Source organism: Guyanagaster necrorhizus, assembly GCF_019112545.1.
Source record: "Guyanagaster necrorhizus MCA 3950 unplaced genomic scaffold BT62scaffold_16, whole genome shotgun sequence".
Lineage (NCBI taxonomy): Eukaryota > Fungi > Basidiomycota > Agaricomycetes > Agaricales > Physalacriaceae > Guyanagaster > Guyanagaster necrorhizus.
The window spans coordinates 301,827-326,757 of record NW_025064895.1 but is presented as its reverse complement, the minus strand read 5'-3'; the positions used below and the strand labels follow the sequence as shown (position 1 = coordinate 326,757).

Below are 24,931 nucleotides of genomic sequence, written 5' to 3'. Positions count from 1 at the left end.
GAGTTATTAATTCCTCCACCTAGTACATTGGATTAATTCGGACGGTTCGAAACCGGACATAATGCTGGCCTGGTCAGACTAATGAACTCGTGTGTGATTTCGAGCTAACCAGCCAATTGCCGGATATCTGGGCGGCTTCGCCTGTTGTAGGGATCTTTGTTTTATGTGGTTCTGTCACTGACACCTCTTCCCCGCTAGAATATTTACTTGGTGACTAAAAATGAGGATACTTTGCAACAAGGGCTCAGATGCTAGGTTCTCAGATGGTCGCGGCCATGGTTATGGTAATTAAACTCATTCAGGTATCCTAGACACTCCATGTTTCTGTAGTGTCCTTCTCATATTTAGTGTTCTAGCTATCTGTTGGTTCACCGCGGTTGGTAGTATTTCGGTAAAGCATTTTCTGTTAGTATAGTGGTCCATGAGTCCGCAACAATTTATATTGTTTCTGTGCTTCAAGTTCAGTCAAGCACTCGTCCTCTTCGGAAAGTTCGCCGAGCAATATAAAATCTCGAGAGTCAAGAATTTCACAACTTCTCGTGGGACCTCGAAACTTTTTACGCTGTCGCTCGGAATGCGGGCCGAAGTATCGAAAACGCGTCTCGAGACTCGGATGCAATTCTTTCACTTGCATCCAGTGGCAAACTCATGCTACCCTCTCTCTTCTCACCCCTTCTACGGCGGCGGCAATGAGCAACGTAGACACAATTCGGCGCCATCTTCGAGATGTCGAGAGCGATGCACTCCGAACACGCATGGCCGCTGTTTCAAACCTCAAGGACCTCCTCGTGCAGCCTAACGTTGTGCGGTTTGTAGACGAACAGCTATGGCGCCAGACCTTTGAGTCCCTTTTCCTTTGCTTTTATAAGGAAAAGGCGTACGCTGATAAAAAGGAAGCGGCAGCGCCGGGGAAGAGGATGGAATCAGTGGCGGACGTGATACGAACGACTGTCGACCATGCCTACACTCAATTCTTATCCAAGACTGTCAAGACGATTATTGACGGCTCAATGAAGAGCATGAGAAACCAAGGAGACCTTATTCCGAGTGTCGCCTTGTCGTTCCTCAAAATTCTGACCTGTTTGGCAAAGCACAGTCCTCATGCAGACCACCTCCCTCGAGACAAGTGGACGTCGTTGGTGGAAAGAGCATTCAACATCCTTCTTGGGGACTCTCTCACATATAAATTCAGCGACGACGCATCACAAGAAAACGATCCAAACACCCAGTCATCCTCCAGGAGGCGAAAATTGCAGAATAGCCGTCGTGTTGTGTCTGCTTCCCCGGAACAGACACAGTGCGGTGAACTTCTCGTCTCACTTATGCGTATCCCCTCGGCAAACGATTACATCCTTAATCCCGACACGCCTCTGGTTGCTGCATCTATCCTTGACCGATTGTACCGATACCTCGAGCTGTACTCTAAGCCTAGCTCAGACTACCTCAAACTTCTCTTGGCAACGCTCTCTCATATTGCGTTAAACCGCCGGGATGCTACCATAGAGTTTGCTCGAAAGGCGTGGGCACACTTGACGGTCTCTTCCGTTTGGGCTGTGAAGGAGAGCAATATGTTACCGGATCTCATTTCCGTTCTTCACGTCTTATATCCCTTCATGACTGCCACAGACCCAGATGACACTTATGCTTGGACAGGTGACCTGTGGAATACGCTAGATAGGATGAAAGACGCTCCTGGTTGCAAATGGGGCGAGCTCTCAATCGAATCATTGAGGCTGGGCTTCAATGACTCGCTATCCGAAGATGACGATGAAGAGGAGAAAAATGCGGCTTTTGGGGCGCGGTCATTTCGTGTTAGCCAAAAGTTTGGTCGTGTGCAAGCGTTTCTTTGGGCGGCACTAAAGCTCCAGGCCGATGCTGTAGTGAAAGTAAGTTCGGAAGCTTTTGGCGGATTGCATCTGATGCATCAATGAATTCTAGCTTTATTTGCTTCGTGAATCTATGGTTTCAGTCGATCGCAGTCGAAAGAAGCGGTCTCGATTGAACCAGGAAGGAGATGAGCGCGACCCGATGAGCGAAATTCTAGATGATGTAGGGCTCAATCGCATTCCTGCCTTTCAACGACTTCTGTTCATCATCGACTACCACTGGTCTCTTTTACATGGCGATCTCCAGAGGCAGTTGATCACACTGTTGTTGGGAACTCTTCAGGTGGACGACAGTACGGTTCAGTCATGGGCATTTTTGTGCATTGCCGGTATAGCTCATGCTGATCGTCTGGAGAGTCGGTTTCCGACGTCGGGAGGCCCATCTACTGATCGCCCATTGATTTGCGATCAGGGAGTTTGGGAGACAATATGGACGAATGCCATGCGGCGTGCGACAACCTCAGGGGTGTGCAGAGCCGCCTGTCATGCTGCTAGAGCGCTATTACTGCACGTTGACTCTCATACTCACAAATTCACCCACCCACCTCTCCATGCTCCACAAATCCTGGCAGATATCGAGATGCTTACCAAAGATCTCGAAGTCCAGGGCCCTAACTATCCCTATGACTCGGTATGCTTATTCCTCTCCCGTTGTTTGACCATGGCGAGCCAAGACGTCCGGTTGTACCGTATGCAACTTGAGGACAAGGTGTTGACTTGGCTGGTAGGGTGCTGGAAGTTAGGGCGCATAGTTGACGGAGAGATACCGTCCTACATGGCTAAGGATCTGATGCATCTGCTAGAGACTGTCTGTGGATTTTCAAGACGAACAGAAGTCGTATGCAGGACGCTGCTTCCGGTTTCTGAGCTTGTTCAGGTAGTCGAGCAGGAGAAACGGACGCAGGTCATTCGAGATTTTCTGCTGGATGCCAAGTTGCCGCAGTTCGTCCCCTCTAATGAGGGGATGAAGGTTTCTCCTACCTACATCTCGGAAGTTCTCCCGCAGGAGACTGCACTTTTAGACATGGGTCATCGACAACGACGCTTATCCCAATTCATGTTAGAAATACTGGAGCATGTACACCAGAAGTGGAAGGCCCGGACAGAAGCGAAGCGGCCTCACTCTGCTACAGGTGTCCGGATTTGTTTGGATTTTGCGGTCATAGCGCTCTGCTTTCAATGTTCCCTCGTCCATAATGGCATGAAGTTGGACATCCTCACAGTGAAGCAAGCAGGGAAGGTCGTCGCCCTACTTCTGCCCTTGTTACGGGAGACCCCATGGACGACGGCAGAAAAGGCGGTTGTCATTCAGGCTTTGGAACCTCTGATATCCACAGGGGGGCCGCGTGCCAACGACATTCCTTTTGTTGATCTCTTGCCTCCGGACATTAATTCAGGAATCAGGGCTCGGGTGCTGCAGGATTTGGTGTCAGACCCACAGCAGTATTTCGACCAGAAACGCTCCAGCAGGATGGACTTTCAAAGAATCATCTGGCGTACTCTTGAAGTGCGTAGCATTTTGTGACCAATATGAAGGGTACTGACAGTCTTTCATGATAGCCTGATCATCTACAAGTCGTTAAAACCACAATGCTTGACATGTTGCGTATCCTGGCTGGACACCAATTACAGGACGATGTCATGGACGTTGACTTTGGCCCTGTCAGGACCGGTTCAAGGCAGCTGTCTGATTGGGATGACATCACCAATGTTCGTCTGATCGCCGACACCTGTATGTCTTTTTTGGCAACCGTTCCTATCCTTCAGTCGTTATCGGGAGAGCCTACTCGTGACAATGAACTGTTGGACATAGTGCTCAGTTGCCAAGAAGACCATTCCGACCGATTCATTTTGCTTTGTTCGGTTCTTGGCGAGAAGTTTCGATGCAAGACTCTTTATCTCGGGGTCGATGCGCTTCAGAAGTTCTTGGCTGGCATCATCGATCTATCTAACAAGTATCCGTACGCAAGAAACGAGAAATATCAGTCGCTCATTGGTCATTTTTTGGAATCGATTCTTCTTATCTGGATTCCTATCAATGAAGCTGATGGACCCGGTAGCGAGCATGGTGTACGACTCCTATCAGAAATGGCTCAAGCGTTGAAGACAGGCACTATCAAGTCTTGGAAAGTGCGTGAGATACTCGTACGATTGTACGATAGGTTTGTGGTGGAGAACCACTCCCTCTCTGGATGGCCATTCTTCGAAGTGGAGGAAGACGAGCCCAACAATTTTGTTATTTCTCCGGCCACTCTCTTACCACTCATGGTTGGGGATTTTGATATACGTGTCCGTTTTCGAGCGGCAGTTGCCAATGCGCACCTGTTTTCATTTGCCCAGAAAACGGAGAGAGATCCAAACGTAGTGTATGCCGATATTAAAAGTCGTTATGCAGTCAATCTTGATGAGTACGTGGACTCCACTCTTCCTTCAGTCTTTGTTAAGGTGCTCAATGTCGCATCAGCTATGAAGGCATTCTTACCCGGATGCTATCCCTGGCGAATATCATCATCGTCAGCTCGGCTGCACGACGGTTGTCATATTGGCATCTCATAGAACCCACGTTATTTGAGGACACATACACTTCACATATCGAGGCTATCTTGCGTAGCGTTACGCAGAGACTCGGATTAGTCTCGTCCTTTCAGCTCTTCGAAGCTTACGCATCTTCGCTGGCATATTCTATCATCGTTGCGAAGAAAGATGGCCTCAAATTTCCTCCGCACATATTGGGGTACAAGAACCGCAAAGAGTGCGCGCTCGCTACCTTTCCCCTTTTTACTCCTTCCAATGTATTAGCGGAGACTGCCGGAGACCCTGCCACTGCAATTCTCGGACAACGACAGTTCGAGAATCATTGTAAAGTGATCCAAAAACCTATTGCCGCTGGCATACGAGATTGTTTTGGTGATATCGTTGGTCAACACTTGTTGTTGAAGCCTCCTACGTCAAATCCGGATGAAGATATTCTCGATTCTTTGCTGTTGCAAAGGATGAGAGTCGAGAGCGTATCTGCTTTTCATGTTCTCCTTGCTTCCAAGCTGGACGCTGTTGTTTCAGCGATCCTCCGTACCATACTCGACTATGATGTTTCATCCGTTGGGGCCATTGCTACTGGTCTTCACAATATTGACGTTAAGAAGGGCAAGCGGGTACAGACCTTCATCGCGCTGGTAGAATATCGCAGGGTGGAGAATTTCATCACGCATCAGCCCACTCTGCCATGCTATACAATTTCCACCATCTTGCATTGTCTGGAATGGCTTCGAGGCACCGCCCCATGGAAGGAACATGAAAAGGCCCTGACGTACCACGTCCTTCAAGACCTTTTCGCTGGCATTGAAAAGTCATTTCTGGTAAACGAACAAGTTCGCCTCATGAATAGTATTTGTGTGTGGGTTGCGTATCTGCATGAGGCGTTTGACAACGCAACACTTTTACATGTCCTGATGCGTGGAGCCATATCCCTGATGTGCCATTTGGATCTTGCTCGTGGTGCTCAATCTATTCTCAATTGGTGCTTCATGATGTATCGTCAGCAGGTGCGGACTAATCGCCGCTTCCCTGACATTCTAATCCGAGTCAGCCGTCTCGCGTACGATTATTCTTTAGCTGCCGAGCCTTCCACCAAGGAATTGGGACATGATCTTTGTCAATGGATTGATGAACAGGCTCTCATGGTGTTTCGGGTCGCCCAGTTGGAGCATCAAGTGCTGCTTGCCCTTCCAGCATGGTCCGAAAAGCCCTCAGGAGACCTCGGAGAACTTTACACCGCGACTGGTGCTTTATCAGTATCACATACCCTCAACGACAATGCCATAACGTCGAACAAATTCAGGCTTGTAGTTGCGCTTAGCGATCGCGCGAATCAAAATGGGTACGATGAAGGCCAATTTGCAAACACAGATTTCTGGCGATTGAAGGAAAGCATTCCAAAGTCTGATCGCCTGAATCGTCTGGATGTCGATGCTTTCGCTAACCTACTCATATGGAACAAGGGGCTCATCCGTGGGTTTGGAAGTGATCTTACTTCAGGAAGGAAGCGGGAAGCATCCCGGGCGGATCCTTTTGTTGTCATTATCTCTTCCCTCCTGACATTGCTTGAAGGAAGTGATGTTTCTCGCCGCCATGCCGCATACCACACTCTGCGAGCTATTGCTGGCGTCGCAGAATTTTCTGCGCAGGATAAAGGATATGTGGAAGAAGTTGGCTATCTCCAAGATTTTTCTTTCGATCCGATATCCCGACCCACCGCTGACATAAACGAACTCTCTTCGGAGGCTTATCTAGAATCTTCTAAAGATTTTGTCTCATGGATAGGCCCTATCTGCACACTCCTCAGCGACCTTTCGGCCAGTAAAAATGCCTACTTTGCCCAAATCAGCCCTGTTCTCCAGTCAGATCTCCTCTTTGCTGAGGACATGTTACCAATACTCGTGCAATATCTCTTGCAGGGGTCAGATCGTCAGAAGTACTGCGAAACTCTTTCTCGTTACTTCGAATCGGTTCTTCGCTTCGAACACGCAGCAATGCCATGTGTGCGATCCATCATCGATATTGTTCTTCATCTACGCCAGATTCCACCTCCTCAGCCATCGAGCGACCTTCTTGCTTATAATAAATGGCTCGCCATCGACTTTGTTCTTCTGGCACGGAACGCAATCACATGCGGTTCGTATACCACTGCTCTCCTCTTTTTGGAGCTTGCTGCCGAGAACGGGAGCCGAAATCTCGCCAAAGATCCATCGGTCGAACAGATAATGTACAACATCTACAGTAACATCGATGAACCCGACGGATTCTATGGGATCAAGCCTCTAGATCTTCGAGAATTTCTGATCAATCGTTTTCACCACGAGAATCAGTGGGACAAGGCATTTCGTTTCCACGGCGCCGCTCTAGAGGCTGGGAGCAAAGACCCGCGAGATATGGAGGGCTTACTCCAATCCATTCATTCATTTGGTTTCAATCATCTTGCAAACAAGACCTCCCAGAATTTCTTTGGGGATAAGTCCACTTGCATGAACTATAAATTAGGCTGGAGGACGGAAACATGGGATTTACCGGAACGAGAACAAGACCAGAACTCCGACGCGGCACTCTACTTTGCTTTACGTGCTATCCATGTCCAAAGGAATGAGGAAGTCGGACATGTCATTGTTCGCGATTCAATCTTCCGAGAAATGGAAAGACTACGGAATTTAGGTTCAGAGAATGTTACTCAGATTCGAGAAGTGATCCAGAATCTAGTATGCCTTTATCAAATTTCGCAATCGACGTACGAGCCTTTCCCGACATTAGTGTCGTCAAAGAACACTGATCTGAAGGAATGGGCTCGATTCACGAAGGTTGAACCTGGTATAGAGTAAGCTTCCTTTCCTGTTTCTCCTTCAAGAGTTTCATGACGCAAATACAGATTCCGGCTTGTGGAAAGCATCATGGCAACCAGAGTCTCCATTGTTCGTTCAGTTCGACGACGAGAGGAACGTCAACAGATGGGTGATATGACGTCTGATTTCATACAGACGTTGCGGGAAGTTGAAAAGCAATGTCTCCTGCATCTCTCACGGGCAGCTCGCAACGAACAGCAAGTACAGATTGCTTTAAACTCCGTCATTCACGCAGAAACGTTGATGAACCCCGTTACTTTTGACGTATCTGAGGAACTCGCCTGTGTTCTTTGGGCACAAAATGAAGAAAAGCGCGCCGTGGAGCTCTTGAGGAGTCTTCGAGATAGCCGATCTGCTCCCTTGCAAGACGCTTCTAAGATAGCCGCTATGAATGCATGTCTAGTGTGTTTATCCAATTCTTACAAATCTTTCACCTCACTGAACATTATATAGGGTACGTGGACCGCGGAAGCATGCCTGGAAAAGCCATCTGTCATTTGGAGGGACTTCTTTCTTCCCGCCTCCGAAATTATCGCGAAGTGTGCGAATCGGACAAACAGTGATTCTTGCGCTGCCGTATATCACGCTTGTGCTATTTTTGCTGCACAGCAGTATCAGGCTATCGTCAAGTCACCAGACAGTATCCGGTTCAAAGTTTACGTTCAGCGCAAGCAGCAGGAAATTGAGAACCGCACATCCCAGAGGTTGAGGAGTGGTGCAGAGCTCCGAGAGCTGGAAAAGGCTAAGTTAGTCTTGGAACACGACACAGCGTATTACGGGCAAATTCTCCACGAGCGTGGCACATTCCTTGAACATGCCATTACTATGTATGCGAGTTGCCTGGTCTTGTCTGATCGGTTTGACGATGACGCTCCCATCCGTCTTTGCTCCCTATGGCTTGCTAACTTTGACGAGGAGGATTTGCAAACCGCTGTTTCATCCGCCATTAGACGAGTTCCCTCGCGGAAGTTCATCTTCTTGGCTGTGTGTTTCTTCCGTCCTTTGATTTGTCGCTTTGCTGACGAGTGTATTAGCATCAACTCTCCGCAAGATTATCAGCCAAGGACAAATCCCAGGGTCAGCAAACTCTGAAAGACATGATGATGCGCATGTGCACCGAGCATCCGTTTCATAGCCTGTATCAAGTTTTCTGCCTGAACACCGAAACGGATGGCACAACGAAAACCACCTCATCTCAGAGAGAAATCTGGGCTGATCGTAGAGCCGCTGCCATCGAAATTTTCAAGAAGTTGACGACGAAAAGCCAGCCCAACATCGTGAAGCGTACGCAGGATGTCAATCTCCTTTGTGACGTGTCGTTGGGGTGGGCCACTTATGGTATCAAGAATGATCCGCAGTATGCAAAAAGTCCCTACAAGGACGGTCACTTTCCCTTACCTGTCGTGGAAGGACTGAAAATCCTAAAACTTGCTGGTCCAAGGAATGGAAGACATCTCGATGCCCCGATAATGACTGCTCATACTCCAATTGATCTTACTATGAAGTATGAACATTGTGCCTGGTTTAATCATTTTGAAACCGTCTTCTACACTGCTGGGGGCATCAACCTTCCCAAAATCACAACATGTTTTGACACTCATGGGAGGCCATATAAGCAATTGGTGCGCTTTCCCTGACTAGTTTACAGTCAAGTTTTGTTGACATTTCAGTAGTTTAAAGGTGAAGGCAACGATGACCTGCGCCAGGATGCTGTTATGGAGCAAGTGTTCGATCTCGTCAACATCGTGCTTAATCACGATCGAGAGACCAAACGGCGAAGCCTCCATGTGCGTTCATACAAAGTGATTCCCCTTTCAACCCAAGCTGGTGTCCTTGAATTTGTCCTGAACACATCACCCATGCGCAGTTGGTTGGTTCCTGCTCATTCTCGGTATGGACCCAGGATGAGTAAGGGAGGTCCGGCGGCACAGATGTCGAAAGCACAAGCAAAAAATGATCTTCAGGGGATCCTCGCAGAGTTCAACGAAATCGTTGCTCGTCATCTCCCTGTCATGCGGCACTACTTTACAGAACGACACAAATCACCAACAGCCTGGTTCACAATGCGGTTGAATTACACCCGGAGTGTTGCTACGACTTCCATCGTTGGACACGTCCTGGGGCTCGGGGACCGGCATACGTCCAATATTCTTATGGACAACTCTTCTGGTGCGGTGGTTCACATCGATTTGGGCATTGCATTCGACCAGGGTAAGCTGTTACGCGTCCCTGAGCGGGTTCCGTTCCGCATGACACCCGACATGGTCGATGGGATGGGCATCGCTGGAACTGACGGGGTCTTCCAACGATGTGCCGAGGAAACGCTGCGAGTGCTCCGAGAAGGAAGCGACGTGATCATGACCATCCTTGAGGTATTCCGGTATGATCCGCTGCATACGTGGACGATGAGCGACTACAAGGTGAAGGCGGCCCAGCCAACCGATTCTAATCCAAATGGAAATAGTATCACGGCGGATCAAATGCACAAGCCTTTGATGGGGATCGGGATTGATATGAGTAGCGGCGGGGCAGAAGAGGCTGCGGATCGCGCCCTAAGTGGTGTAGCGCGCAAGCTCGAAAAGACGCTAAGCGTGGCGTCCACTGTCAGCGGGCTCGTCACGGAGGCGAAGGACCCGGAGAATCTGAGTCAGATGTTTCCAGGTAAGCGTTCGGTCCATTTTTCCACTTGGTTTTTCACGTAATACTGCAACTAACGAAATCATTCCAGGTTGGCAGCCATGGCTATAAGGGTTAGGTTTACGATACACTACATAATAATTTCCTCTGCATCGCTTCTGCATTCATCTTTTTTCTCCATCACAATGTAAACGAGCACGGTCCAGTCAATATATGTATCAAATAGCACACTAACAACTTGAAAAAAAAAAAAAAATCCGACGGCAACTTTAATAATACTGAAAGAGAGGAAAGGGTAGTGAAAGTGTAATGTAAAGAAAAACGGTTCGTATTACAATTTCAAGCTTCGTGGGGGTACACATAGGACGACGAGTAGATTGACGGATATAAATGCTTTTGTCTAGGTGCGCCGAGGACCACGCATAATCGGAAAAGATGAGAGTTAAGCAAAAACGGAGACGTGGGATCTTAATGTCATTCATTTATTCTTGGAGCTAGCCATTTCACGGGCAGCCTTGATCAATGGCGCAAGCGTCCTTAGAGGTTCTGAAAGCTTGAAGAATGGATGCTACGAGGAGACTCAGTAATCGATCAACGAATAAAACGAAAAACGAACCTGTAGTAACTGCGTCGCATTTGGCCTCTTCTCCGCGTCGACTTCCAACGTTTTCGCCAAATAATCACTAAAGGCTGAACTCAAATTCTCCGGGTTCTGAATCGTCGGTGTCCCGTTCGTCGCGATCAAATAGAGCGCCTTGAGCGGGTTCTGGTTCAGATACGGAGGCTCCCCTTCGATCATTTCAATCGCCATGATCCCCAGACTCCATATGTCCACCTTCGGACCGTACTCCTTCCTTGTAACAACTTCGGGAGCCATCCAATACGGCGTGCCCACCATCGTCGTGCGTTTCGCGCTCGCAGGATCGCTAATCTGCGCGCAGAACCCAAAATCTGTGAGCTTAATATCACCGACCATGCTCAACAACACGTTGTCCGACTTGATATCCCGGTGGATCACACCATGCCGATGAAGATGTTCCAAGCCCTGCGCCGTTTCCCGTGAGACCGCTGCAATCTGGCCCTCGGTCATTAAATTGGCAGTGACAACGTCCGTTAGCGAGCCACCTTCCATGTACTCCATTACGACCCAGAGGTCATTCTTGTGCAAGAAGGAGTCAATATAGTTGACAATATTGGGGTGACGGGAGCTGCGCATGACCAGGATCTCATTAATGATGAGATCCTTCTTGGGCTGTTTCTCCAAATCCATTTGTTTGATCGCGACGCTCATGTTTGTGCCCACCTGATACGCAGTGTACACGCCCCCACTAGCCCCCTGTCCAATCTTGACAAGGTTCCGGTACAGCCTCGTCGGATCGGCATCGGTACAGATCTGTTGAAGGCGTTTGACAATGTCCTCCTCCTTGGCCTTGTCGACCTTTTTCTCTCTTCGACGTGGAGTAGCGACACCGGCAGCTTTCGCCAGACTCTGGGCTGCGGGACTGGGCTGTTGCTGCTGCTGACTCCGGCCTGGTTGTTTCAACGGAAGATCTGTCTGGGAGGATCCGGGTGATGGTTTCGGGGAGGGCTGCTGTTGATGATGATGTTGTTGTTGTTGTTGTTTGGTTGGGGCTGGGGCTGGGGCTGGGGAACGCTTATCGCGGGTGGTATTGGAGCGGCGGACTGTTGAAGACGAGGGGGACTGTTTGTTCGTGTTGCTGGGTGCCCTCTGCGATGTGGAGCGGTCAAGGGTAGGCGTTACGGTTGTCGGAGGCGTAGGGGCGGGACGGTACGCGCTGGGCGCCACTGCTGTTTGCAACTTTTTGGGGGGAATAGGCGGAGAACGCTGTACAATATTAAGACAATGGATTTGGAGAAAAACAAAAAACTTACCGCGGCCTGATATTCTTCAGCCTCTACTGCACCCATCTTATCCCAGACATCGCCATGACCCTCTTGGTAGAACTTGACAATCTCCATGACTGCTTGAGGGTTTTTTTCCTGCTCTAGGCGCGAGATGCCGCTCTCTTGAAGGAGTTGCTGCCATTCCTTAGGGAGACCAGTGAACTCTCCAGTGGAAGAGTTGAAGCCGACGTGGGTAAGATGGACAGGGTCGTAAGGTGTGCTAATCTCGGGTCGCTTCTGGGTGTTGAAAATAAAGCCAAGGACGCTCTTCTTCTGTTTGCTGGTGGTGCCGCTGCGTGCCCTGCCTGCAACAAATTCGCTCTGCGGGGCTGGGGACAGTATTTCGGCAGGCTCGGCATAGTAGTCGTCGCGAGGAGGTGGAGGCGGGCCGGGCGTAGAGAGACGGCGGGCGAGGGGCGGCTGGATCGGCTCCGCGGCAAAAATGTCGTTTAAATTGGCAGTGTTGGCTCGGCTTGGACGGGGCGGGGGCACGGTGGTGGTGGAATAACCCATGTCGGTAGGCGGCTCGCTCGGCAGACTGAGCTTTCGAGTGCGCGAGTTCTGTTTTTGAAGCGAGGTTCTGGGACGGATTGGTTGCGCCCTGTTCGGCGGCGGCGGCGGTGGTGGTGCTCTGGAAGGGACAAAAGGGCTGCTCGAGGCCTGTAGGTTGCTAACGGCAAGGAGAGCGTTGTATTCTTGTATCGATTCCCTCGAAGGACGGTGATATTCGACAGTAATCTTGGACTGACGATGGCGGTGATGAGGAGAGCTTGCCTGGCCGGAAAGAGACATCAATACAGGTCTGGTGGCCCTGGCAGGCTGCTGTCACTGCTTCCGTCACCGAAAACAATTATCTGGCGCACCTCGATAATATTCTTGATTCCTGATACCCTTGAAACTGCGATGTACTCCCACCGTAACTGTGGCAACCAAGATCAACTGTCACAATCACGGCCGACGCTTCTGCTTTTCTGTTTCTTTCTCTACGGCGGGATGGGAGCTAGATTTAGCGGCGTTGCAAGAAAAAAACGTAAAGGGTAGGAGGATGCAGAAGAGGATGATGGTTGCTGCAGTCACTTGGCCCAATTTGGTAGCACGTGACTGTGACGACCACACGCACAGTCAACGTTCTCGTACTGCTGCACCTTGCTACACCCGCTATTTGATTTCCCCCATGCGTCCCTGGCCACTAATTATAAGCCGGACGAAGTACATCTGAGCCCACATGAAAATGCATGAAGCATCCATCTTATTTTCATTCAACGAGATTAAATACATACCAAACTTCCCCCACCGTATGTCGGAATGTCTCCGCAAAAAGCTTAGGTGACCTAACGCGTCTACCAAAAACAAATTTCCCTGCGGTATATTTAATCACAAACCACGGCACCAATTCGATTCGGTGAATTCTTGTATCCTTCGAAGCAATCACTTGGAGATTAAAATTCATATCCAGCTGATTACTTCTACAACGAACTCAGTCAACACAACAAATTTGGAAACCGTTTTCGGCGGATCATCTCCCGGAGGAGGTGAGGATCATTTATAGGAACGTCGCCGCTGGTCGGACAGTACACAGTGGGCATTTGACGGAGCGGGGCCTGAGCGAAATTCAAGGCGAGCAAGAAGAAAAAGGGAGCCCCAAGACGCCAAAGACAGGTACGTAAAATTCAAGGCCGAGACGCAACCAAGTCAGAAAAAATCCTGGAATCGATGGAATCGTCTATCTCGGTCTATTTGGCACTCATTTATCTGATGTGACGCAACAAGGAACCAACATTTTTCCCACCGCAGCAGTTCAACCCTTTTGAAACAGAGATGACTCATTCCACCAATCCAATCTTATCACCGCCCAAATCCCGCCGCTTCCGACGGCGCGTCGCCCGCTCAGGATAGTCAATAACAGGGTAGAAGGTGAACGTGGTCCATAAAGTGTCGGGTATTCCAAGTAGATCCAATGTTAGAAATCACGATGCTCACTCAAACGGCATCCCTTCCACCCCTTCGCCAAGGGACACCCAGTTTCCCAACACGCTCTCCGTAAACTCCTGTTCTTCTCTTGCGAAGTTTTGCACCAACAAGGTCACTAACGTATTTTCCCTGTTATGCAACACGGCGCGCAGCTCGTGCCACATGCTTTCCCCATCAAACCTACGCCATTCGAACGGAAGAACAAGGGCACACTCACCAAGCACGCATAAACACCCTCCGGTTCAACTGAGCCGCTATGGTAGCTTGATCCTTCTCGATAAGCCCACTTATCCTATCAACTTCCTCCCTCCATGCATCTTTCTGTGCAGACCGCACACCTTCCATCTTCAACGAGTTCGCCTCGACCCGTTTTTTCAGCCTCTCAACTTGATCAATAGACAGTCTGTCATGTCGAATCAGTAGATCGCGTACGGCGATATATAAATCGCGTTGCGACTACAACAGCGATTATCACAAGAAAAAGGCAAGCATAAAATGTTTATGCACCTTAAGCGCTTCCAGGGTCGTATCAAACAATACTCGTGTCTAAGAACCTCGTTAGCCGATAGAACAGACCAAATAGAAGCGCTTCACACCCTCAACTCGGAAAGTTCTGAGTGTCTCTGAAAATGTGCAGCAGCTTGTTCAAGCCCTGCCTTCACCCCACTAGACAAGTCGCACTCATCCCCCCTCCAACAACTCTCGTTCACCTCCACAACAGCCCGTACAGTGTTCATCAATCGCGCCAGATCGCCCTGTTGTGTATCATCAAATGCCGGTTGCAGTGAAAAGGTTGTCGTAAGCCAAGAATTAACAGAGCGGTTCGAAGACGATGTTCGCGAAACAGGCGCAGAAGAAGAAAACGGCAAAGCCGAGTGAGCCGAGTGATAGGTACGTCGAAACGCGGACATCCGTACCGCTGCTGCTTCGCGTCTCTTTATTATCCTCTCCGCCAATATACATATCCTTTGCCATTGATCAATAAGAGGGTTGACCTTGCCACGTACAATCCTATCAAAACGTGAACAAGGCTCGGGGAACGACGTCAAGACAAAAAACACACATACGCAATCTTGTCTTCTAAATCACTCGGAATGGCCATTTCCTCCACCTTGTCGACGCGTTTACTTGCGGACTCTTCGTCTAGAACCATAGAGTTGTGTTTTCGCCATTCCTCTAACGAAGGTTCTGTCAAGAATACGGCTAGAACGCCGTCCTCTTTGATGATGGGATGGTTTCTTAGGAAGTGATTACCAAAAACAAGACAGATGAGGAGGAGACGCATACATCACGTAGTTCAAGGACCTCGCCAATCCTCGTCTGGGTGGAAAGAGTAAGTAAAGTACTGTCAGCGTCCCGCAACTCCGTACCTTCTTTGTTCCAAAAAGTACTCATCAGCTGAAACACGATCAATAAACGACATAACAAGACAAGTGCTACGCACGGCCTATTCGTTTAGGTGGCAAAGCTGGGAAAAGGCGAAATGGATATCTTCGCGTCAGAACATCCCAAAGGAACACAAACTCCGAGTATCGTCTCGCGACTGCCGGACCGCGCTGCCATAAAGCTTGATGTCAGAAAAGGGGTGGTCCATAGGCGTGAATAAGGAAACGCACATCCGAAGATACTTGATAGACCATGTATCGATTTAATATGAATCCTTGCTGTCCAAGAATTGTCACCGTCACGCTGTCCTGCCTTTTCCACCATTCCTTCGGTAGCCCCGACCCTGCAAGCGTCGATGGAGCACCGTTCGTACGGGCCGAATCGAAACCACCCATATTTGACGGCCCAGTGACCATTCCCCCACCAATTTTCCACGGATCATCAGCAGTGATAGTATTCTGTCTGAAATTAGACACGGGTCCAAAAGCGGAAGGCTGAAGAGTGTCCAAGTCGAGACTCGGCTCGGGAAGCGTATTCTGTGATGACAAGGCAGCGACTTGCTCGATGCTCACATCTACAGATAATCGTCAAGTCTACCATGAATAGCAAGTTATATCAAACACACCTTTACCCGCCTGTGCAAGCGCAACAAGAGCCAGTGCAACGAAGAATTCGAGCTTAGATACGCGTGGTCGAGTGCTGACCAGGTTGACAATCTACGAGTCATCTCAGGCCGAAATTCTCGCCCAAATATGATCCCCGTACCCTATCAATAATTCCCGCCGGCAACGATGACGTGGAAAGCACCCTCGACAGCGAGTTTACCGATGTTTCACCGCTATTCGTCGGGTCGACGGACGCAAACGCCCTATCGTATATTGACGGCACCGTAGCATCCGCTAGAGAGAACAATCCATCCAGCACGTCCAACAAAAGCATGGCGTTCCTTACCGATGACGGAACTAAAGACAGTTGTCGAGGGCACTGGAGGTGAAGGACTGGGCGCAGTACTCCATGGATCGAGACCATCGTATGCAGAGCCAGAAAGAGGGTTCTCGTCTACAAAGCTGCCCCCAAAATTGTTGGACGAGCTGTACCGTTGAGCAGGTCGAGGCGAATTGAACATCACGCTTGATGGACAAGAGTCGGTGGCTGTACAGTCCTTGCGCAATCCTGAAATGACGTATAGCGAAGGAACAGCGTTTTATAGCAGAGGACGGTAATACATTAGGTATGTTACAGTATAATTTACAAAGACAGACAGTACATTCGAATTGCTTGGACAAACGTTATTCAAAGATCAGCATAGATGAGAAAGCGAAAGCGACGACAGCAACACACCTCACACCGAATACGAAGTGCCCGACGTGCTCATCTCCACTGGCAGCTGACGATATCCATCTCTATTTCTACCTCCTCTCAGGATATCCCACCTATCGGCGAAAACACTCATCGCACTATTCAAGAACTCGCTAGCCTCTGGCACCGCTTCACCAGGCATAACACTGTCTTTGGGTCGGCGCCACCACTTGAGCGTCAACGAACTAGTGACAACGCTAACACTCGAAAACGCCATCGCCGCCCCTGCAAGCATTGGTGGCATGTACAGTCCAAACGGCAAAAGCACGCCCATCGCGAGCGGGACGCCCAGGACGTTATAAATACACGCCCATATGAGATTGCGTCGTATCACAGCAAATATCTTCCGAGACAGATGAAGGGCCGCGACAACGTCAAGAAGGTCAGAACGCATCAGGACGATATCAGCCGCCTCGATCGCTACCGATGTTCCAGAGGACAAAGCAATTCCCACAGTGGCCGCAACAAGAGCAGGAGAGTCATTGATACCGTCTCCGACCTGCAAGAAGATCAGCGCTTCAAACAAGTAATAATACATGTTCAAAATACCCACCATTGCGACACCGTCGCCATGCTTCTCAATCAACTCGGTAATTAACGTCGCTTTGCCTCCCGGAGAAACTCCTGCCCAAACACCCTCTTGCTTGATACCCACCTGCTTTGCGATGGCAAACGCAGTAGCTTTCCCATCACCAGTCATCATGTTCACTTCAATGCCCATCTGCTGCAACGCCCAAATCGCTTGTTTACTCGAACCCTTTGGAGCATCCGACAAGGAGACCGCTAGAATGGGTGTCGACTTCCGCGAAGACCCTTTCTGTATCGACACATAGATGACAGTCCTGCCCTGTTCGGTCTCCTGGTTCTCGAAGTCCCAAACCGACGACGGCATTCCTTCATCAGCCATGGTAACGAAGCGCGTATTACCAACGAGTAACGTATACCGTTCTCCATGGCACGCAAGAACAGCCTTAACGCCTGCTCCAGTAACGCTCTCGAACTGATCCACCACGACTTCAGGGAGTGATTGATCTCGCAAAAGCTCTTTACCGAATGTCGCTATCGCCTTGGCAAGAGGATGCTCGGAGAGCGCCTCCGTTGCAGCTACCATCGCAAGAGCATCTCTCCTCTCAGTTAATCCATCCGCACACTTGCCGGTCAGCTGTGAGCCGCCTCCATATGACTCTTCATTCTGGTGTCCGGGAACCCACCACAGTCCAGCAACGTTTAGCTTGCCGAATGTAACGGTCCCCGTCTTATCCAAAACGACTCTCTTGATGGATTTGCTTGCTTCTAGCGCTCGTCCACCCTTGATCAGAATCCCATTCTTCGCCCCCATCCCAGTTCCCACCATGATTGCAGTAGGCGTACTGAGGCCGAGCGCACATGGACATGCAATAACGATGACACTAATGCACATCTGCAGGCATATCGCGAATTTGCTGGCTCCGTGTCGGTGGAACATCATCGGTAGGTTCTCATCATTGACAACATGAGACAAGATCATCCAAATCACGAATGTCACCACCCCAAGCGAGATCACCGTCGGAACAAAATACCCAGCGACTTTGTCTGCAAAAGCTTGAATGGGAGCTTTGGACGTTTGTGCCTCCTCAACCAGACGAACAATTTGGGATAGAGCGGTATCTTTGCCTGCACGCGTAACGATCATATCGAACGCACCCAGCCCATTGACTGTGCCTCCGATAACCGTGTCTCCCACCTGTTTAATGACAGGAACCGCTTCACCGGTGATAGCACTCTCATCCACACTGGACGATCCTCGCAAAACGGTACCATCAGCAGGAATTTTTTCGCCGGGAACCAGTTTCACAGTATCGCCGACCTCAACGAGTTCAGTGGGCACTTTCTTTTCCTGTGTACATGCCGGTGCATCTGTGTAGATCATGGCCATCGAAGGAGCGAGGGCCATCAGATCCGTGAGAGCAGCGCTTGTACGTCCCTTGGCCTTATTCTCCAGATAGCGGCCAAGGGACACGAACATAATCAGCATTGTGCTGGTATCGAAAAATAACATGGGGTGGAAGTCTGGCGTATCATTGAAGAGCGCAAAGAACATGGCTCCAACAGAATAAAAATAAGCGGCCGAAGTACCCAGCATAACCAATACATCCATAGTGGCAGTTCCGTGTTTCAGGGACTTGAATGCGTTACGGTGAAATATAGCACCCACCCAAAACTGCGCGGGAGTAGTGAGTACGAGAAGGATAACATCTTCTAAGTGAATCCCGGTGCACAGGTGCATGGAAAGGAACATCCTCAACGGTGGGAAGAGACGACATATCTTGGAGATGATGAAAACCGGGATAGCGAACGCGGCAGACCACAGGAATCGTGACCGCCATTCAAGGACCTCTTTGGTCCTCTGAAGCGACTGCACTTGGGTCGCATCGCTTTGGTCAGACACCATGGCATCAAAACCCATGCCTTCTATGCGCTCCACCATCTCCCGAGGTCCGATGAACGACCGGTCAAACTGAATCGTAACGGTGTTAGTGGCAAGGGACGCTGATACACTCAATATACCAGGGACCGATGACAGACCGGACTCGACGGTGTTCGTGCAGGACGCGCAGGTCATGCCATATACACGAAGGACTATCGAGTCTTCTCGTGATGGCGGTATGATAGTAGCACCGAAGCCTATGTCTTCGATTTCCTAGGTAACATGAATATAAGATCTGCACATTAACTGAAGCAAGTATACTTACACTGACGATCTTCTCTGGATTCCAGTGGGAGGGGTCGTACTCAACCACCCCGCGTTCCGACAGTAATGCCACCTTGACCAACCGAATTCCTTCCTGAGGCCGTAGCATCCTTTCGATGGACTGAGAAGTTGTTTAGTTTCCCTGATACTAGCCAGTTCAGCGCGCTCACCTCTACACACGCTCCGCAGGTCATTCCCTCGATTCTGACCTCGCACTTTTCAGACGCTGGGGCCTCAAGATCAAGCTCCTTGCCGGCGTTGACCATGAGTGGTTCCGATGAGCCCATTGGCAGTTCAACAGAGCCAAATGACGAGCTTAGAGGGGACCGTGCCCAAATATTGGTGAGGAAATTGGCCATCCTGTGGGTCCCTCCCGTGATATAGTAGCTTGCGAATAGGGTAGTGTATACGTGGAAATGTATGCGAAATTCGCACCGATGGGATGAATGGACCGGATAGAGAAGAAATGATGGGAACTGGAAGTCAAGGAGCCTGTCGGAATGCGCCCTGCGCTAGATGACTGAGCCTCTTGAGTGAATGCAGAAAGTGACATAATGTGCCAAAATGCCGCAGATTTCGGCCGAGTTGCCCTGCTGACTAATGATCCGGTGAGCCATTTCCGGCGTGATTTATCCTCAAAAGTTCCAAAATTCCCAGATAATATTCCGTTTTCGTCCATGCTACCATCGCGTCTCCTGCGTTCAACAGTCAACGCTGCAGAAATCTCTTTCTTTTCGCGTCTTTCTTCGCAATGGTGGGATGAACGTGGCGAGTTTGCCTTTCTGCATCAGATGAACCCTGTCCGAATGCAGTTCATCCGGCAGAAACTTCTTGAAACAGCGTGTGATGAAGATGAGACTGTATCGCAAAACATCCTAAAGGGCCTCCAAGTACTGGACGTCGGCTGTGGGGGTGGATTACTGTCTGAGGTATATTTGGGTTTTACTACAAGATTACCATCTTACCTGTCGCAGAGTCTAGCTCGACTGGGTGCTCGTACCGTCGGCATTGACGCGTCCGAACCCAATATTGAGATAGCCAAACATCATGCATCGACAGACTCAAGATTGTCCGAAAATCTGTCCTATATGCATACATCAGCAGAGTCTTTGCTCTCGCAGTCTAGGCGATACGACGTCGTGTGCTCGATGGAGGTCCTCGAGCATGTTGACAATCCGGCTCTCTTCCTATCCACATGTGCTCAGCTTCTCAAGGTCTGAGACTGTCCGAATCTTACATCAACTTGATCCTGAAATGTCTCTAGCCATCTGGCCATCTCTTCCTTTCCACAATCTCCAGGACACCGCTGGCCTATTTCCTCACTATCATGATGGCTGAGAATGTTTTGCGACGGGTAGCTCCCGGAACACACACATACTCTAAATTCATAAAACCTTCCGAGCTTGTCGAGTTCTTCCAGTCCTACGGGTCATGTCCATGGATAGCACCGTCGGCTGCCCAGCCAACAAGGACCGAAGCCGAAGTGCGAGGCATAGTGTACAACCCCCTCTCGTCCAGCTGGAATCTGGCCCCCAGAGATGCGTGGGCCGCGACGGAATGCAACTACATGTTCTGGGTTAGGAAGCCTGCCGAATAATAATTGAGTTTGCCGTGATCACATAATTCCCACGAGCATGCGGTAGGCGGCCCTGGCTTTGGGCCATGGAAAGTGGAAAGTGCTGAGGTCACACCCTGTGTGAAACTTGTCTGTATCCTAGATGGCATATGCCACTACAACATTCTCATGAATGCAAAAGACAGTCCGAACTGGATGTTTTTCACTCACACCCTCTGTTCGCTCTATGACTCGTGAAATGCCACAAGATGTCAACAGTTAGAAAGATAGCTGGTATCATTCTAGTAGGTGGGGCCGGTATTCTATTCTATTCATACAACTAGCTAGGTCTGATGTTAGCACTCTGAGAAAAGGTTTCCCGCGCTAGTACCATTTTGGGGGTAAAACCAAAACGAAAATGCCTGGCGGATGTTAGCAGCATAGCAAGGGTAGATTCAAGGACAGCACTCACAATCAATACGTAGGTCCCAAACAAAAGAATTCCACTCATATAATGCGTACGTCTGTCTTCCGTGGCAAACCGTATGAGAAGAACGGAGAGGAACAGAGTAACAACTTCAAGAGGATCAAATCTAAATGGCAGGTAGTTCAAAAAAGCTGTACACATGAAACTGGGTTAATCACGTACAACAACGAGAGTGGTTTATTTGCCATCCAACCAATCAATACCAGTAGGGGGATGACAAAAAGAGATACCTGTATGTAAACGTGAGATATGGTTTATCGACTAAAAATTACTTACCTGAATACACGATCCTACGGATACAGCGAGCGCCAAGTCAATCTTATTGCGATACGCAACGAAGACAGCGGTCACATGCTCTGCCGCGTTACCCACACTGCGATAGAAAAGGGTTATAAGATGGCCGTCCATGAATTGTAGTGAATAAGACCCACATAGCTAACAGAATCAAACCCAACCATTCAGTACTGACACTTCCATTTTGACCGATCCCTTCCAATGAATCAGTGAGGGCCTCCGCTGTCAGATACGTGAGGCCAGTAGCACCAATCAAGACGGCAATTGTGACAGTAAGGTTCATCTCTGGCGTGTCCAATTCATTCTCGCTATTAGTGTCTCCTGCAAGGCCGGCTGCTTCGAGGTCTTGATGCCCCCTTTGTGCAGAGAGTTGATCGCTATCGACTCTTGGTCAGTGAATTTGAATGACAGTAGACAGAGGAGAGAGGCCTTACCGAATCTCCTCTTCTTTCTCACCCACGCTGCTGAGATGTACAGGGAGTGACCGTCTTCCTACTAGTTTCGCGCCGTATCCCAAAAATGTCCGGCTGCCAAAGCTCGTGGCGAGACTTTGAGACCTGTTTACTCGCGGAGGACGAGAAAAGTCATCGCTGAGAATATGCATAGCAGGTTGGATCGATGCTGCTGGAGCGGATCGCACACTAGACACGGTCGAATGGACGTCATTGAGGACATCGTTATCAGGGTTATACAAGTATGAATGGCTGTAGAGCTGGAAGACCATATAGCTCACGTAAATGAAAATGAGGATGAGCGCACTGCCACGAGACATTTCAAGGATGACATCCCGCTCAGTTTCTTCTCCAGAGGCGTGCTCGATCGCAAATGCAAAACAGGTGGGAATAACAAGGGCGATTGCCGCCAAGGTAAGCAAGGAGGTATTGAGCTGCGCAGCTGTCTGTTGGAACTGCTGCTGGGAGAAACGAATACCTCCCACAATGAAGGCCATTCCAGTTACGAGAAGCAGATTAGAAAGAAGACCTCCAAGTAGCGAAGCCTGGACGACACGAATTTCGCATTTCACGAGCAGAAGGATAGCAATAATGAACTCTGTGGCATTTCCCAGGGATGCATTAATGAGACCTTGATTAAGAGTTAAGTTCTTGCTATTGCGGCGAAGTGTAAGAAAACCCACCACCAAGGGCGTCGCCTGTGTAAAGGGCTATAGTTTCTGTGCCGTGGCCAAGCATACTAGCCAAAGGTACCACACCCAAAAGGGCCATGGCAAAGACAGCACCGTCTGCCTGACGGGTATAATGTAAAGCCCATGCGATCGGATTAAAGACAAAGAGTACATTGACCCAGCTGTAAGTCAAGGCTGACTTTATGCTCTGTAAATGTCCGGGAACTGGACCCCTTGTTTCCGAAGGTCGAACAAACAGCGCGCGGGTTAATTTCCTAGAGAATGGGGGTGGTCGCTCCGTAATGCGCGACGAGGAGGAGGAGGACAGTGTGCGAGAGTGGCGCAGCCCATTTCCAGAGGGAGGGGGAACTTCAGTGGGCGCTGGTGAGGAGCAAAATACTTTTTCTAAAACATTAGAGCCTCCTACGTTGGGAGCAGTAGACATTACTATATTTTAGGAGTACACCGGCCTGCCTTAAGAGCGGATAATTTAGTCGGAGCTTGAAGTAGATACGCAGAATTTCGAACTCCGTACGCGCCAAGCCAAGAACTCCTGTTCAAAAATTTCTTCTGATTGCTAGCTCATATTTTAATATACAAGAGCGCAGCGCAGTTCGATGCTTTGGCGAGGTACTCCTAGGTTCTTTCGCTCCTCGTCAATGACTAGACGTATTTTTAGTGCTAAATCTTCGAGAAAACTGAATTCACATACAAGCCGTGTGCGCAACGCATGCTGCGTCTCCAGCGGTAGGAATCAAAGCTGATGAATACAGTAAGTTCAGCTCAACAGATGAATCTCGTCCTTACTGCTGTCGAATTGCCGAAAGACAAGGATCTCATCTGGCATCTGGTCGCGGATGTACATCCACTTCATATTCGCTGAAAAAGTCACAAGTCACTAACAGGGATCCAGGATACAAACGGCAACTTGAACCATTATGTTTGATAAAATATCCACCGCCGTACTGTATAGGATCAGACGAACGAAATTGAGCTCCGAGACAAATACCCACTTTGTCGGTTGTATGGGTCATGTCTTTGGGGTCGAACGTGCGAGCATCACACACTGCAAGCGGCGCATCCATCACCGGCCCATGAAGCGGCCGCCATACATTACTTTGCAAAAATGTTAGTATTTACCACGAAATGACTATAGCAGACTCACATAATTGCGACTCTCTCCGCCTTTACAGCTAAAGGGTCCTCTTCGTATGGAGTCAGACATCGTACACGCGCCCGCTCCCTGTTAATATCAACATGAACGGCCGGTACAGGTTGTTTCGAGAGAACTTGATCAGAATCCTGCGCATAGTTTGCTTCTTGATGAGACAGTCCGTCTGCAGCTCTACGTCTTTTTAACTATTTCTGAGTGGAAATACAACGACGGAACCGAGAATACGCAAACCTGATCTGGTAGTTTATTGCTTTGCAATCTTTCGCGCCGGCATGCTTTTTCAACCATCTACGTGGTTCAATTCTCTGACTCAACATACAAAGATGGACTACTTACTCGCAGGTCTCTTGCATATAGCGTTCTTCCCATCCCTCCTCTCCATTCAAACCTTCGAACGGTACCGTTTGCCAAGTAAAGCCTTCGACATCCAACGACGGCCGCTGATCCTCCTTGCGTAGATCATGGAGCTGAACTTTATGTGGCTTCAGATGTAAAGGCTCTCCAGACGACACGCATGTCACGAACGGAAACTCGAATGCACCAGGGGCCGATTTATCAGAGGCAAAGTTGAGCTCTCTATAGAAAGGAGTGGTAGCCATTATTATGGTGGACGCGGCGAAGGTGTGGGGGATTATCTGGGATTGTCCTGGTGGGCACGACCCTGCCCGCAATAATTTATCGCGAGCAAGGTACACAGGGTCAGGAGATGATAACAGTGGCTGTGAGGTATGTCCGTCTCCTCGGACGGAGCTGATAAGGGTCATAAAAGGATTCGTAGCCTCGTTGAATTGCCGAGGCCAGAGTCAGACGGGCGCGGATCGCGGACCGTTATCTTCCCTGAAAAAAATTAGTTCGATTTTCGGTATATCGGGATCACGTGACAATTGTATCGCTCCAAGCAGTCTCTCAGCATAGTACTAGCAAGCGCTGGCTCGCTCCACGATATCTGCTCTGGACATGACGCCTAGGGGTTTTTACTACACCGCAGCCCTTCCATTACTCTATCAGTTATTATTATTATTTTTTCCTTTGG

At 49.4% G+C, this 24,931-nt stretch overlaps 7 protein-coding genes across 7 annotated transcripts; 2 read left to right on the top strand and 5 right to left on the bottom strand.

The window, feature by feature from the left end:
* Nucleotides 1-618: 618 nt before the first annotated feature.
* On the top strand, nucleotides 619-10,189 carry BT62DRAFT_933368 (uncharacterized protein). The gene is made up of 9 exons (XM_043186543.1): nucleotides 619-1,886; nucleotides 1,939-3,393; nucleotides 3,447-4,294; nucleotides 4,351-7,251; nucleotides 7,303-7,678; nucleotides 7,730-8,260; nucleotides 8,311-8,898; nucleotides 8,950-9,937; nucleotides 10,005-10,189. The coding sequence occupies exons 1-9, from the start codon at nucleotides 690-692 to the stop codon at nucleotides 10,022-10,024; spliced, it is 8,904 nt and encodes a 2,967-aa protein (XP_043038454.1). The 5' UTR covers nucleotides 619-689; the 3' UTR covers nucleotides 10,025-10,189.
* BT62DRAFT_933367 (Pkinase-domain-containing protein) lies at nucleotides 10,000-12,848 on the bottom strand. Its single transcript, XM_043186542.1, has 4 exons — nucleotides 12,682-12,848; nucleotides 11,807-12,629; nucleotides 10,530-11,759; nucleotides 10,000-10,481 (listed from the first exon to the last, which is right to left on the bottom strand). Exons 2-4 carry the CDS (start codon nucleotides 12,608-12,610, stop codon nucleotides 10,392-10,394), a joined length of 2,124 nt encoding a protein of 707 aa, XP_043038453.1. The 5' UTR covers nucleotides 12,611-12,629; nucleotides 12,682-12,848; the 3' UTR covers nucleotides 10,000-10,391.
* A 496-nt stretch (nucleotides 12,849-13,344) lies between these two features.
* On the bottom strand, nucleotides 13,345-16,323 carry BT62DRAFT_951226 (uncharacterized protein). The gene is made up of 12 exons (XM_043188170.1): nucleotides 16,127-16,323; nucleotides 15,941-16,074; nucleotides 15,801-15,891; nucleotides 15,406-15,749; nucleotides 15,234-15,345; nucleotides 15,160-15,187; nucleotides 15,077-15,109; nucleotides 14,857-15,027; nucleotides 14,386-14,800; nucleotides 14,297-14,335; nucleotides 14,007-14,245; nucleotides 13,345-13,954 (listed from the first exon to the last, which is right to left on the bottom strand). Exons 1-12 carry the CDS (start codon nucleotides 16,299-16,301, stop codon nucleotides 13,795-13,797), a joined length of 1,941 nt encoding a protein of 646 aa, XP_043038452.1. The 5' UTR covers nucleotides 16,302-16,323; the 3' UTR covers nucleotides 13,345-13,794.
* Nucleotides 16,324-16,363: 40 nt separating this feature from the next.
* On the bottom strand, nucleotides 16,364-19,877 carry BT62DRAFT_970117 (copper P-type ATPase CtaA). Its single transcript, XM_043188968.1, has 4 exons — nucleotides 19,436-19,877; nucleotides 19,267-19,386; nucleotides 17,088-19,214; nucleotides 16,364-17,033 (listed from the first exon to the last, which is right to left on the bottom strand). Exons 1-4 carry the CDS (start codon nucleotides 19,622-19,624, stop codon nucleotides 16,518-16,520), a joined length of 2,952 nt encoding a protein of 983 aa, XP_043038451.1. The 5' UTR covers nucleotides 19,625-19,877; the 3' UTR covers nucleotides 16,364-16,517.
* Nucleotides 19,878-19,938: 61 nt separating this feature from the next.
* BT62DRAFT_933363 (ubiquinone biosynthesis O-methyltransferase) lies at nucleotides 19,939-21,163 on the top strand. The gene is made up of 3 exons (XM_043186541.1): nucleotides 19,939-20,194; nucleotides 20,240-20,479; nucleotides 20,530-21,163. The coding sequence occupies exons 1-3, from the start codon at nucleotides 19,943-19,945 to the stop codon at nucleotides 20,860-20,862; spliced, it is 825 nt and encodes a 274-aa protein (XP_043038450.1). The 5' UTR covers nucleotides 19,939-19,942; the 3' UTR covers nucleotides 20,863-21,163.
* BT62DRAFT_933362 (calcium/proton exchanger) lies at nucleotides 21,134-23,193 on the bottom strand. The gene is made up of 7 exons (XM_043186540.1): nucleotides 22,737-23,193; nucleotides 22,036-22,684; nucleotides 21,739-21,978; nucleotides 21,584-21,680; nucleotides 21,470-21,537; nucleotides 21,293-21,413; nucleotides 21,134-21,242 (listed from the first exon to the last, which is right to left on the bottom strand). The coding sequence occupies exons 1-7, from the start codon at nucleotides 23,167-23,169 to the stop codon at nucleotides 21,177-21,179; spliced, it is 1,674 nt and encodes a 557-aa protein (XP_043038449.1). The 5' UTR covers nucleotides 23,170-23,193; the 3' UTR covers nucleotides 21,134-21,176.
* Nucleotides 23,194-23,313: 120 nt separating this feature from the next.
* Nucleotides 23,314-24,497, bottom strand: BT62DRAFT_898388 (uncharacterized protein; the record flags this gene model as incomplete). The annotated part of the gene is made up of 8 exons (XM_043183332.1): nucleotides 23,314-23,387; nucleotides 23,437-23,484; nucleotides 23,532-23,603; nucleotides 23,659-23,689; nucleotides 23,738-23,840; nucleotides 23,890-24,075; nucleotides 24,130-24,186; nucleotides 24,235-24,497. 8 exons carry the CDS (start codon nucleotides 24,495-24,497, stop codon nucleotides 23,314-23,316), a joined length of 834 nt encoding a protein of 277 aa, XP_043038448.1.
* Between the last annotated feature and the right edge of the window lie 434 nt (nucleotides 24,498-24,931).